The sequence below is a fragment of the Cyclopterus lumpus genome, chromosome 17 (genome assembly GCF_009769545.1).
Source record: "Cyclopterus lumpus isolate fCycLum1 chromosome 17, fCycLum1.pri, whole genome shotgun sequence".
Classification (NCBI taxonomy): domain Eukaryota; kingdom Metazoa; phylum Chordata; class Actinopteri; order Perciformes; family Cyclopteridae; genus Cyclopterus; species Cyclopterus lumpus.
The window spans coordinates 13,972,672-13,986,546 of NC_046982.1; the positions used below are offsets into that span (position 1 = coordinate 13,972,672).

General features: G+C 43.9%; 1 protein-coding gene across 1 annotated transcript in view; it reads left to right on the forward strand.

Moving 5' to 3' along the window:
• Positions 1 to 10,276, forward strand: part of LOC117746248 (receptor-type tyrosine-protein phosphatase mu-like) — a 136,173-nt gene extending 125,897 nt beyond the window's left edge. The window contains 9 exon segments of the mRNA XM_034555273.1: positions 14 to 168; positions 788 to 923; positions 2,781 to 2,930; positions 3,323 to 3,496; positions 4,573 to 4,704; positions 6,520 to 6,645; positions 8,050 to 8,213; positions 8,426 to 8,561; positions 9,386 to 10,276. Coding sequence (XP_034411164.1) covers positions 14 to 168; positions 788 to 923; positions 2,781 to 2,930; positions 3,323 to 3,496; positions 4,573 to 4,704; positions 6,520 to 6,645; positions 8,050 to 8,213; positions 8,426 to 8,561; positions 9,386 to 9,439 — 1,227 coding nt within the window. The 3' untranslated portion in view covers positions 9,440 to 10,276.
• The last annotated feature ends 3,599 nt before the right edge of the window (positions 10,277 to 13,875 follow it).

Sequence of the window (13,875 nt, forward strand, 5' to 3'; positions counted from 1 at the left end):
CTCTGTTCCTCAGAGAGGGGCTCATGAGATCCGGGAGATCCGGCAGTTTCACTTCACGGGGTGGCCGGACCACGGGGTGCCCTATCACGCCACAGGCCTGCTTGGGTTTATTAGGAGAGTCAAGTCCAAGACTCTGACCAATGCTGGGCCCATGGTGGTTCACTGCAGGTTGGTGTGCACCGGACCACCTTGTTGCATACTGTTGGTCCTACTCTGCCTCACTAGTCAGTGCGCACTTATGTATCCGTCTTCTCTGTCCTTCCATTGTATTCTCCACAGTTTTTATTTAGTACTCAGACATTCTTACTAATCTAGCATTACTATGCAGTGGGAGCGCACACAGCATATTCTACTTGACGTCATACTTGGTATGAATAGTTAGTTAGTATGCAATTCCAAACGCAGTCTCAGTAAACTGACTTCGCCACCATACGCAAGTGCTCACACCAGATCAAGTCAGGCTGTAGTTGTAAAACATCTTAGTGTGTTGGTTTGCTCATTTGTAAGGGAAAGAATACGTAATTTCATCTTTCATATGTTGCAATGTAATTTACTATATTCAGATACCACTAGAGATATGTTTGAAATTGAGTGGATTTTGTTGAACTGACCTTTTAAAATATGGCTACGAAAGCAAAAAATAAAGCAAAAAAGACATTTTACAAAAAAAAATATTGTACATATTTTAATGATGCTACATTGTCAAGATCTAAGTGTCCAACTCCTCTGGATAAAAACTGCTTTCTATTGCACCCCTGAGGTTAATAATCTGTGGGTTTCCCCACAGTGCCGGGGCGGGACGGACAGGCTGCTTCATCGTCATCGACATCATGCTGGACATGGCGGAGAGAGAGGGTGTGGTGGACATTTACAACTGCGTGAGGGAGCTGCGCTCCCGGAGGGTCAACATGGTCCAGACTGAGGTACGCTAGCTCTGGTCCCACAGTGGCCCCAGAGGAGCAGGGCCCGCCCACAGAGGCTCATGAGTAAAAGGAAGAGTGAGGATGCAGATCTGCAGGCTGTGGATTAACTAGTATCTGCGAGCATAAGCCATACTTCATGGTGCCCCAGAACAAATGCTCACAATTCGTGGCAAAAAATATATATATTTCCTGACTTTTATTAGTCAATTTTTCTACAGGATAAGAGATCTTGTCTGTAAAGATTTTTTTCCCCCCATTTTGCCAGTGACTAATGATGCCCATTATCTTTTAAAATGCAGCGTAATTAGTTTTCATTTTTCAAGTGCCAGTTCAAGTGTCGCGTTTCTCAAACAATAGGAATATATTTCATTCTGTGACTAAACTATCCACATTATAATTGACCTCTATGTGACAGCTGTAGCACAAGTGCTCTTCAGTGCTGGTTTAAGACTGCTTGAAATATCAGATGAATTGTGTTTATATTTACAGCAGATGTATTTATGGCGACTTTACATTGGTGTGATCATTTCACACAAAGACATTTATTGAAGTGCTCACCCCAACTATTTCCCAGGATGCTAAGCGCAAGTGCTTGGCAATACATGCTCTAATCAAAGGGTTTAGAGGCTTGTAACTGAAAGCATTTAGCTCATATTGATGGCTGAAAGCTTACCTGGCTCATCCTGCGTCTCTATGCCAGTGTGGGCTACCAAAGGACTTCCCTGAACACCAGCCATCTGGAGGTGTCCATAGTCTCGTTGGATGCATCATTTCACCGTAATTCCCTTTAAATCACAGGCGTCATTGGACTTAATGGGCAAATGTTTCATCGTTGACATCCAAATTGTGATTTGAGTAACTGGAGACCAAATGTTGTTCACCCTGAGTCACTCTCCTCAAATTCAGTGACCTTCAAAGTGTGTGTATGTGTGTATTTTCCCTTGCAGGTGTTCAGGCTCGTTGGCTTGGCTCCTCAGCCTGCGGCCAGACACTAACTCTCCAACGTGGTTTAATCTGTTCGCGGAAATGAAAAGCCTTGTTGTTGTTTATGGTTTATGAGCTCAGATAGGATCTATCAATCTGTGGATTCTGGTTTGAGCACCGTGTTGCCGCCGACCCGCTGACCCAGCCCAAAGTAGTCAAACGCTCCGGTCAGCAGCTCACTCTCTGCACTAGAACTCAACAAATGGCAACACACGTTTCTCTGTAAATCTGTAAATCAGTGACCCCTGTGCATGTGTGCGGATTTTGGTCCGAAGTGACAAGGGAGTGTCAGCTGAAAATGTCACTTCAGAATAGATTTGCGTCAAGCCTCAAGCTGTGTCACCATGTCGACTGCTTGACTGACTGATGTGAGGACGAGGAGATGCGTCGCGATTTTCTACTTTTGCTCTGCATGAAGTTAAGGACAGCATGGGTTGTTTTTAGTTTTGAAGACGTCGGCCTGGTTCTTGCCTTGATCGCGACGATGAAGTTTCAACTTAACTAAGAGGTTTGAGAGGGTCATGAAAAACCTGAAAAGGTCACGGTATTTAAGAATACACTTTCTTCCAGGCCTCTAAATATTTCAACGTTTTTATCGTCAGTTAAATCAGCTGTGTACCAAAAATATGCACAATTATGTAATGTAACCTTTGAAGACAGACAATGACAAATATTAGTCACAGAAACTGCCTCAGGGGTAAAGAATAATCATGGGAAGGTTGTGTAAAGGTCATTGAATTATTCTAGCAAAAATGCAGTGGAACACTCGCTCATGCATTTCTGCTTTTGGTAAAAAGAAAATCATATTTTGTTGGTTGTCATGAGGCCTAGAAGTCTGATAGATCCGCAATGAGGATGCTGTTTTTTTTGCAGGAGCAGTATGTCTTCATCCACGATGCAATCTTGGAGGCATGTCTCTGTGGCGACACCACCATTCCTGCCAGTCAGCTCCGCTCTGTGTACTACGACATGAACCGCCTGGACCCGCAGACCAACTCCAGCCCCATTAAAGAGGAGTTTAGGGTGAGGAGATTTAAACACAATAAGGAACTTGTTTGCAAATCCCTAATCAAGCATTAACTCAAGTGCAGGACACGTTGAAAACAACAGTAAACATGTTTTCTCTTCATGAGTGGCGCGGCCCCCTTCTGGGCCAATCAGTAGCAAATATATCACCTTGTTTTAATCTGTAATGGTAGCACCCCTCCTTGGACCAATCAGTGTTATATGAGATGCATGGCCCCCCTAAGTTTCATCACAGTCACATCAGGGGAGTAAGAGCTATCGCTAATGTAACTGATTAAAGAATTGCATTGTTAATTACCATATCGGGAGATAATTAGCACACTCAAGACTCAAGTGCCTACCTTCCAGCGTTGGCGTGACAGTGCGTATTTCTGCTTCGACCCCGACAGACTCTGAATATGGTGACTCCCACGCTGCGAGTGGAGGACTGCAGCATCGCCCTGCTGCCCAGGAACCACGAGAAGAACCGCTGCATGGACGTCCTTCCTCCAGACCGCTGCCTCCCCTTCCTGATCACCATAGACGGGGAGAGCTCCAACTATATCAACGCTGCGCTCATGGATGTAAGAGACGAACGCTGTGCAGAACATTTCACGCTTTAAGAATTGTTACCTCACAGGGTCACTTAAAGGAGCACTCCAGCGTTATTGGAATTCTTGCTAATTGAATTCCTGTGATTGTTAAAGTGGTAAATTAACAATGAGTCACAAGGCAGGTAATTACAGTTCTCTCTGTGTGAGCTGAAACTTCCCCACATGTTGCCTTTCTTGTATAATCAGTAAAGTCAAAGCAAGTATTTTCATTTTGAAAGTTAATGGAAAACATTATGGTCGATTAGGGAAACTGTGAGTGGTGGCATTGGTGTTTCAGCTTTTGTTCCAAGGACTTTTTTTGCACTATTAACAGTTGAATTAAGGTTTACAGTTTGGGATATTTTGTTTTATCAACTTGTAATAACAGGGCTTTGAAATAAAACTTTTTAAATGCATTTGTATGAAAAGTATTCATTAAAAAAAGCCAGGACCTTGTTTTCCAATCATTTCTGATTAATTACAGTCCAGAGACAGCCACAAATATCAGATGTCTTTCTTTTGTCTTTTGTTGGAGCATTGTTTTGAAGAACATCACAAACCCTAGATTCAATTTTCGAAATTGAGGCTGACTTGGACTCAAATCAAAAGCTGTGTACAATAACTAAAATGCACTACAGGACAATACAAAATATACCCAAAATGCAATGTATAGCAATTTTCAAGTGTTAAATGTATTCGGGGTAGACCTAACAAAGAACACCTTGACAAAGCTTGTGTCCATTGATGGACTTTTTGGCTCTTGCCTCGATTGAGAAGGCGACCTTTCAGGAACAGGATCCTCTCCGTCACTACTGGGCTAGCCAGAAACCACATTAAAAGTGCAGCGGCCTAATATATTCTCCACAGACATGGAATCTCCATTAAAACAGCACTCAGTGGGAGGGAGGTCAAAAGATGGAGGTCATTTTAAAATGGTTATTGGTTTATTCTTGGTAAATTGTCAGTTTACGTACTATATAATATGCATGAGGTGTATGTAGCGACAGTGTTTCAAATCTTTCTTTTGCTTCTTTTTCCCCTTTTCTATTTTTCTTGCTCTCCTCCAGAGTTATAAGCAGCCCTCTGCATTCATAGTGACCCAGCACCCGTTACCAAACACAGTGAAGGACTTCTGGAGATTGGTTCTGGATTACCACTGCACATCCATAGTAATGCTCAACGATGTCGACCCAGCCCAGGTAAACCCGACCTGATATGTGCGCGTAAACACACATATACATTACACAAAATAATCCTTCAGAGATATTGCAAGCAGCACGCCGACAAACCGACGAAGCAGTACCTTTGTGTATCTTATAAAGTCAAACAAAAGGACAGCGTGGGAACTGGATTCAGGGAGATATTGCTTTTTTTGTTTGTTTTCTTTCGGTATGAAAAAAACATGAATGCATCTCTGCTGGCAAACCACATGCAATATATGTTTGAAATGAGGTGGATGCTGCGGAGTGGAAGAGGACTTGCCATGAAAGTGTGGGTAGATGTAGAGACAGGCCTGTGGAAGAGCCTATCCAGATTTCTCAGCCTGAGGCTCTGTCATAACACCCGCGGATCAAAGCCTGAAGCCAGGCTTGCTCTCCCCATCCAAATTCCCTTCCCTAGGTGACTGACTGGTTGACTGACTGGCTGGATAGAAAGGGCCTTTCATTCAATATTCTCACTGTAGCCAGCCAGTAAAAGAAACGGCACAGGTGGGAAGGGAGGAAAGGGGGTTAGGCGTTGATGGAGTTGAGGGAGGTGGAGGTTTACCATCTTCTCCATCGGCAACTTTGTTTTTGCATCTGTTGAATTTGTCAAATTTTGACAGGCTCTCAAAGGAGGCTAGAAAGTGGCGCTCCCGCTGCCACAGAGACTTTGAATGTGTTTGTGCTTTTCTTCTATGTTTATATACGTGTTTATTCATGTGTCCATTTATATGCATAGTCTGTTATTTGCATTCCTCTCAGGTACTGTTGTTCATAACTCTGCATGTAGGCTCGTCTGTCCATCTGTGCGTGTTCACTTCCACTTGTCTGATTAAGTGCTGAGATGCCAGCGGTGAGCTCTGCAGGGGCCTTCATCGGGCTTTCTCTCCTGAGGGGCGTCTATAGAGGAGAGTGTTAAGCTCTCGTGATGCTGTCCCAGGGTTTTATATCTTCTTCTGCTGCCAGACCAGTCAATAACTTATTATTTTTTATTCTTCATCGATCTATTGATTGTTTTTGTAACAGATTTACCAATCCTGTACTTGAAACTGTTCAGAAATAGTGAGGAAAAACACATCAGAGTTACCCAAGGTGACATCTACAACTGGGGTTTAATTAAGAAATGTATTGCAATAGGTCAGCTGTAACATTTGAACGCCATGGTTTAGAGTGTGTGAGCAATTGTTTGCAAACTGAGCAGTCTAAAAGTAATGTACTGTAGTAATGGTTACAATAGATGGATAATGCATAAACAGTTGAAATGATAAGCTAAAGTAATGGATACACTTTTTAAATAGATAGCAAATGGATAAATGTTGATTGAGCTAAAAGTAATAAATCAATTATTGAAATAGATAGCCAAATTAAACTGTTAATAAATTATCTTAAACAACCAATTACTTTTCCATCAATCAACCACCTTTTGATTACCTTTTTTCTGCACAGAGCAGATTCTCAGATTTTCGCTTTTTGCCGTGTGTTTGTGAGTGATGTGCGTGTGTGTGTGTGACATTAGTCAACGTTTTCCAGGAATTTCAGTTTAATTTCTTGAACAAATGATGTTTAGTCTTTCGTCAATCAAAAATAAAAGTTTCTTCTGTGAAGAAGCAATTCATCATATTGTAAAAAGAAAGCACTTCACATTGAATGAATTAACTTTTTCTTTCTCTACCCCTGGTTTCTCATCATGCACGTCCTCAAACTCAGACTCCGAAACTAATGAATCATCTTCCATGTTTGTGTCTCTCTCTCTCTGTGTCTGTGTGCGTGTGCGTGTGCGTGTGTGTGTGTGTACGTGCCTATTTTGTTTAGTTGTGCCCACAGTACTGGCCAGAAAACGGAGTCCACCGCCACGGACCCATCCAGGTGGAGTTTGTCTCCGCCGACTTGGAGGAGGACATTATCAGCCGAATATTTCGGATTTACAATGCAGCACGGGTACGGTGACATGTGAGGGTCACAATTCAAACTGAAAGTCATTTGTATCATTGTGTGATCATGTAGTGTTTCTGCTCTGCTGGCCATTTTTTTTTTTTTTACTTTTAGAACTAGTTTGTATTCTCTGTGGTTATCATCGCAACAGCGAATTTATTCTGTGGCTGCACACCTCACACGTCCCACTCACGCGCCGGCCTGTCCATTCAAGCTGTGCAGTGGCAGAGTCGGTCTGTTCTTTAACTATGCCACTGCTCAAGTGATTGGACCGAGGTGCGATCGCCTCCAGTCACATGTCTCTGAGACAGCTTGAGACATTTTCACATGTAGTTAAAAAAGGTAGAAGTTGAACTCCATGATTGCTCATTCAACTAACACCCTTTGGGTAGAACATGAATCTACCCCAAAGGGTCAGTCCATCCGAATTATATCAATATCTAAGCATGTAAATAATTTCGTTTTTTATCAGTCTAGGTTTTTTAAGATTTCCTTTTCCACCACAATTCAATGCAAAACACACAACCTTTAATTTCAGAAACAATCTCCTTGTTACTCTGGATCTTACTCTTAGAGTTTTATTTGAAGGATTTCTATATTTCACCATAAAAATTAATCCTCCAGTGTCCACTGGCTGTGAACATTTTTATTGTAAGTACTTTGTAATGAAGAAATAGTTCCTATGATAGCTGTTGAAAGCGCGTTGACCATCAAAAGCAACAAGCACGCCGATTATGGAAAGACAAGTTGGTAAACACTCTTTTAAATGTCATATTTCAAATACATGAGCGCCACAAACCAAATTCACTTTTTATTGGAGTGAAGGAAGACATTTCAGAGATGCATATTTCACAACTTTCTCTAATATAAACATGCATGGATAGATACCTATAGGTCTGTCTGTGTATTCTTTGGTGTGGGAGAAGTGACCTTTTAACCTTAACCGTACATCCCTGCGCAGTAACGGTCCTGAGCTGCGCCAGCGTCACCTGCGTAAGCTCCTTACCCTCACAGTCTGCCCACTGTCAACAATCACTCCTCATGTCGCCGTGTTATAACACCATCTCGACGGCAGAGGCACCACCACCGTGTTAAGTGGAATACAATCTAATCACACATGATCTCTGACAAGTGTTATTGATCGATATGTCTGAGTGTGATTTAGAGTGTCTGTAGCTCTTAACTATCTGTCTCCAGCTGAGGCTGAGCTCATCTATCAACATATCTATCCGCGCATTCATCTCTTCAGTGACTCCTCTTGCCCAGATCCATCTCTTGCCCTACTTGCCCCCCATCAAGGCTTAGCTTTAGCTGCATCTTTACATCTGATTGCATTGTTGCATATCAACATACCCCCCCTCTCTACTCTGTGTGTTAACCTGGGATAACCAGTGTGTCCTTCCCCTCCAGCCTCAGGACGGCTACCGGATGGTGCAGCAGTTCCAGTTCCTCGGCTGGCCCATGTACAGAGACACGCCCATGTCCAAGCGCTCCTTCCTCAAGCTAATTCGACAGGTGGACAAGTGGCAGGAAGAGTATGACGGAGGCGAGGGACGCACCGTGGTCCACTGTCTGTAAGTGATCACTGTACTGGGTGCAGAGGGAAGTTCAGTCAGCCAGGCCATTAAAGATGAAACATCTCCACCTACTGACTGAAGAGCTCCACTGCATCAAAAACTCATCATCCCTCAATCAGCTGTATTGTCAAATCCTTACCTTTCTGTATTAAACAAAACCTTGATTATATTAAATGTGTTAATGTACGTCTTGTTTTTTATAACTCTAGGAATGGAGGCGGCCGAAGTGGGACATTCTGTGCCATCAGCATTGTGTGCGAGATGCTTCAACACCAGCGCTCTGTGGATGTTTTCCATGCGGTCAAAACACTAAGGAACAATAAACCCAACATGGTGGACCTACTGGTGAGGAGCATTGCAGCAGTACTTTGTCAGACTAGTTTGAGTTTATTATAAACTCCCATAGAACCTGATGCTATTTAAAGGGGATGCTCCAGCAAATTATATTACTTCAATAAAGTTGGGGGAAGAAAAAATGCCCTGGTAAATTCTTCTCTGAAGCTCTGCGCCACTAATTTCTAACGCTTTATGTCATTTCACAGCTCATCCGTTTTGCAGTCATATCATTGATCTTCATTTCCAAAATGGGTGGATCGCCCCTTTAAAAGTCATTAAATTATACCTGCATTGAGATAGTTTACATCTGAACCATTTGATGATCACAGTAGATGATTCAATTAATGTGTGTGTGTGTGTGTGTGTGTGTGTGTGTGTGTGTGTGTGTGTGTGTGTGTGTGTGTGTGTGTGTGTGTGTGTGTGTGTGTGTGTGTGTGTGTGTGTGTGTGTGTGTGTGTGTGTGTGTACACATAATGTGAATACTATAGCACAATTTGATGAAGAAATATATCTGAGATGAAAGGGCCTCCTGCTCTGTTACCTGATAAGGGCCCTGGCCTGTCAAAATGTAGTTTTAAACTTCATTTCAGATGATATCTATGTTTACACGGTACATATTCATAAATGAATAAGTAAAGTAAAATAATTTACAGAGAGGGTATATTGGGGAGGAAGGGGAGGTTAAAACTGCAAGTGTACTCCGTCAGAACTGCATAGCTTCGGACACTAATAGGGGCCCGGATGCTCTTGTTTTTTCCTCTGGGCCCTCTAGCAGGTTGATCTGGCCATGTACGCCTAGCTAATGTTGTTGTTTGTTTCCTCTTGTCTCATAGGACCAGTACAAGTTTTGCTATGAAGTGGCACTGGAGTACTTGAACTCTGGGTAACTCGCTACTGAACCCACCAGAGACTTAAAGTTTGGGACATTACAGAAGACTGCAGCTCCTCACATGTGTGCATAGTGTGTGTGCGCGTGTGCGCATGTGTGTGTGTGTGTGTGTCTTACCGACTCGACAGGAGAGAGGTTTGCACATAACCAGACATGCAGATCTTTGACCAGCTCTCTTCTTTTCGATGGGGAAAGGTAACAGAGTTGTCCAGTGTTTGTCAGTACCGGCTAAGGACGCCAACAGGAGCACAATGAGGGTATTGTTTTCTTCTCCTCTGCTGTGAGTCTCTTTCTCTCTGCCTCTTTCTCTCTCAGCCGCCTGTAGTCCCGTGGTTGTTGCCTTGATCCTCATTGGACGATAAGCATTAAATATTCTCCAGTTTTCCGTGGAATGCGATACTGTACATAGCGTTAACGTGTTCATTTTATTCTCTCTGATTTTATTTTATTTTTCATTATTATAAGTCATTAAATGCAGGAGCTCAAAGCCTAAATGTTACTAAATGTCCTGTAAATTTCTGACTTCTAGATGGTTAATGCTTAATGCTGTATGTTGGGGACAGCTGGCTCAGTCTACATCTGCTTACCTTATTTCCTGTACAGGTATCCAAAGCTTTATTTGCTCTGCCATTTGAATTCTTGTTGTGCATATTGTACATATTTCTGTAGATTATTTATTCACAGTATGTACTTTTTTTGTGACTCGCAGTAAGTGACAATCATATGTTCTATAGGTTTGGTTTATTGACTGTATTGTGTGCTTTTTTTGTCACTTGTGTGACAGATCAATTCCACTGTAAAGAAAAAAAGATATTATATAAATGTATCTACAATATAAACATTGGCTTGTGTATTTCTGCCTTGTGAGTGGAGCTGGAAAAGATGACATTAGGGGGACATCTGTTGGAGAGGTGAGGAATAACACAATCACTTCCATGTTTGCAACTTTTAAAAGTGCCACAGTATTGATCCGTTTTCATGCCTTTATTTATAATGTTATGCTACATGAATGATGGCTTGCGAATGGACACCTTTTTTGAAAGCATATTTTTCTAATGAAATTATAAATGTAAGTTCACACAGGCCGAACAGTCATAAAACGGGACCCTAATTGGACAACAAAACCACGACAAACAGGTAAACCATGCTGACTCAACGTTTAGTGAAAGTAACAAATGTAGCAAATGTAGCATTGTGATCACGTTGAAGAGTATTTGGTCAAAATGCGTATTGTTACTGCCAGTTTGCAGCTTTGTCAACATCTAAGAACAGACTGTATAGGTCTATAATATGGAATATTTGAGATATTTTAAAGGAACAGTGTTTAGGACTGAGGAAGATGTATTAGCAGAAAAGGAATATAGTATTCACAACATTCATAGTATCAGCACCTAAAACTAATTGTTGCGTTTACATTAGTTTAGAACAAGCCCTTCATATCCATACAGTTTATGAAGCGGGTCCTTAAGAGTCCCCCCATGTTGCACCGCCATGTTTCTACAGCAGACCAGACCAACCAAACACCGGCTCAACAGAGATTTTCTCGGTTTTGTGTTACATGGAAGCCGCTGTAGTTCTCCCCAACACGTCTCCAACACGCTGTAGTTCTCCAACATGTCTCCAACGCGCTGTAGTTCTCCAACACGCTGTAGTTCTCCAACACGCTGTAGTTCTCCAACACATCTCCAACGCGCTATAGTTCTCCAACGCGCTGTAGTTCTCAACACGCTGTAGTTCTCCAACACGCTGTAGTTCTCCAACACGTCTCCAACGCGCTGTAGTTCTCCAACACGCTGTAGTTCTCCAACACGTCTCCAACGCGCTATAGTTCTCCAACGCGCTGTAGTTCTCAACACGCTGTAGTTCTCCAACACGTCTCCAACACGCTGTAGTTCTCCAACACGTCTCCAACGCGCTGTAGTTCTCCAACATGCTGTAGTTCTCCAACACGCTGTAGTTCTCCAACACGTCTCCAACGCGCTATAGTTCTCCAACGCGCTATAGTTCTCCAACACGCTGTAGTTCTCCAACACGCTGTAGTTCTCCAACACGCTGTAGTTCTCCAACACGTCTCCAACACGCTGTAGTTCTCCAACACGTCTCCAAAGCGCTGTAGTTCTCCAACACGTCTCCAAAGCGCTGTAGTTCTCCAACACGTCTCCAACGCGCTGTAGTTCTCCAACACGCTGTAGTTCTCCAACACGTCTCCAACGCGCTATAGTTCTCCAACGTGCTGTAGTTCTCAACACGCTGTAGTTCTCCAACACGTCTCCAACGCGCTATAGTTCTCCAACGCGCTGTAGTTCTCCAACACGCTGTAGTTCTCCAACACGTCTCCAACACGCTGTAGTTCTCCAACACGTCTCCAACACGCTGTAGTTCTCCAACACGTCTCCAAAGCGCTGTAGTTCTCCAACACGTCTCCAACGCGCTGTAGTTCTCCAACGCGCTGTAGTTCTCCAACACGCTGTAGTTCTCCAACACGTCTCCAATACGCTGTAGTTCTCCAACACGTCTCCAAAGCGCTGTAGTTCTCCAACACGTCTCCAACATGCTGTAGTTCTCCAACACGTCTCCAATACGCTGTAGTTCTCCAACACGTCTCCAAAGCGCTGTAGTTCTCCAACACGTCTCCAACACACTGTAGTTCTCCAACACGTCTCCAAAGCGCTGTAGTTCTTCAACACGTCTCCAACACGCTGTAGTTCTCCAACACGTCTCCAACACACTGTAGTTCTCCAACGCGTCTCCAAAGCGCTGTAGTTCTCCAACACGTCTCCAACACGCTGTAGTTCTCCAACACACTGTAGTTCTCCAACACGCTGTAGTTCTCCAACACGTCATCAACACACTGTAGTTCTCCAACACGTCTCCAAAGTGCTGTAGTTCTCCAACGCGCTGTAGTTCTCCAACACGTCTCCAACACGCTGTAGTTCTCCAACACGTCTCCAACACGCTGTAGTTCTCCAACACACTGTAGTTCTCCAACACGCTGTAGTTCTCCAACACGTCATCAACACACTGTAGTTCTCCAACACGTCTCCAAAGTGCTGTAGTTCTCCAACGCGCTGTAGTTCTCCAACATGTCTCCAACACGCTGTAGTTCTCCAACACGTCTCCAAAGCGCTGTAGTTCTCCAACACGTCTCCAACACACTGTAGTTCTCCAACACGTCTCCAAAGTGCTGTAGTTCTCCAACACGTCTCCAACACGCTGTAGTTCTCCAACACGCTGTAGTTCTCCAACACGCTGTAGTTCTCCAACACGTCATCAACACGCTGTAGTTCTCCAACACGTCTCCAAAGCGCTGTAGTTCTCCAACGCGCTGTAGTTCTCCAACACGTCTCCAAAGCGCTGTAGTTCTCCAACACGTCTCCAAAGCGCTGTAGTTCTCCAACACGTCTCCAACACGCTGTAGTTCTCCAACACGTCTCCAAAGCGCTGTAGTTCTCCAACACATCTCCAACACGCTGTAGTTCTCCAACACGTCTCCAAAGCACTGTAGTTCTCCAACACGTCTCCAACACGCTGTAGTTCTCCAACACGTCTCCAAAGCGCTGTAGTTCTCCAACATGTCTCCAAAGCACTGTAGTTCTCCAACACGTCTCCAAAGCGCTGTAGTTCTCCAACACGTCTCCAACACGCTGTAGTTCTCCAACACGTCTCCAAAGCGCTGTAGTTCTCCAACACGCTGTAGTTCTCCAACACGTCTCCAACGCGCTGTAGTTCTCCAACACGCTGTAGTTCTCCAACACGTCTCCAACGCGCTATAGTTCTCCAACGTGCTGTAGTTCTCAACACGCTGTAGTTCTCCAACACGTCTCCAACGCGCTATAGTTCTCCAACGCGCTGTAGTTCTCCAACACGCTGTAGTTCTCCAACACGTCTCCAACACGCTGTAGTTCTCCAACACGTCTCCAAAGCGCTGTAGTTCTCCAACACGTCTCCAACGCGCTGTAGTTCTCCAACGCGCTGTAGTTCTCCAACACGCTGTAGTTCTCCAACACGTCTCCAATACGCTGTAGTTCTCCAACACGTCTCCAAAGCGCTGTAGTTCTCCAACACGTCTCCAACATGCTGTAGTTCTCCAACACGTCTCCAAAGCGCTGTAGTTCTCCAACACGTCTCCAACATGCTGTAGTTCTCCAACACGTCTCCAATACGCTGTAGTTCTCCAACACGTCTCCAAAGCGCTGTAGTTCTCCAACACGTCTCCAACACACTGTAGTTCTCCAACACGTCTCCAAAGCGCTGTAGTTCTTCAACACGTCTCCAACACGCTGTAGTTCTCCAACACGTCTCCAACACACTGTAGTTCTCCAACACGTCTCCAAAGCGCTGTAGTTCTCCAACACGTCTCCAACACGCTGTAGTTCTCCAACACACTGTAGTTCTCCAACACGCTGTAGTTCTCCAACACGTCATCAACACACT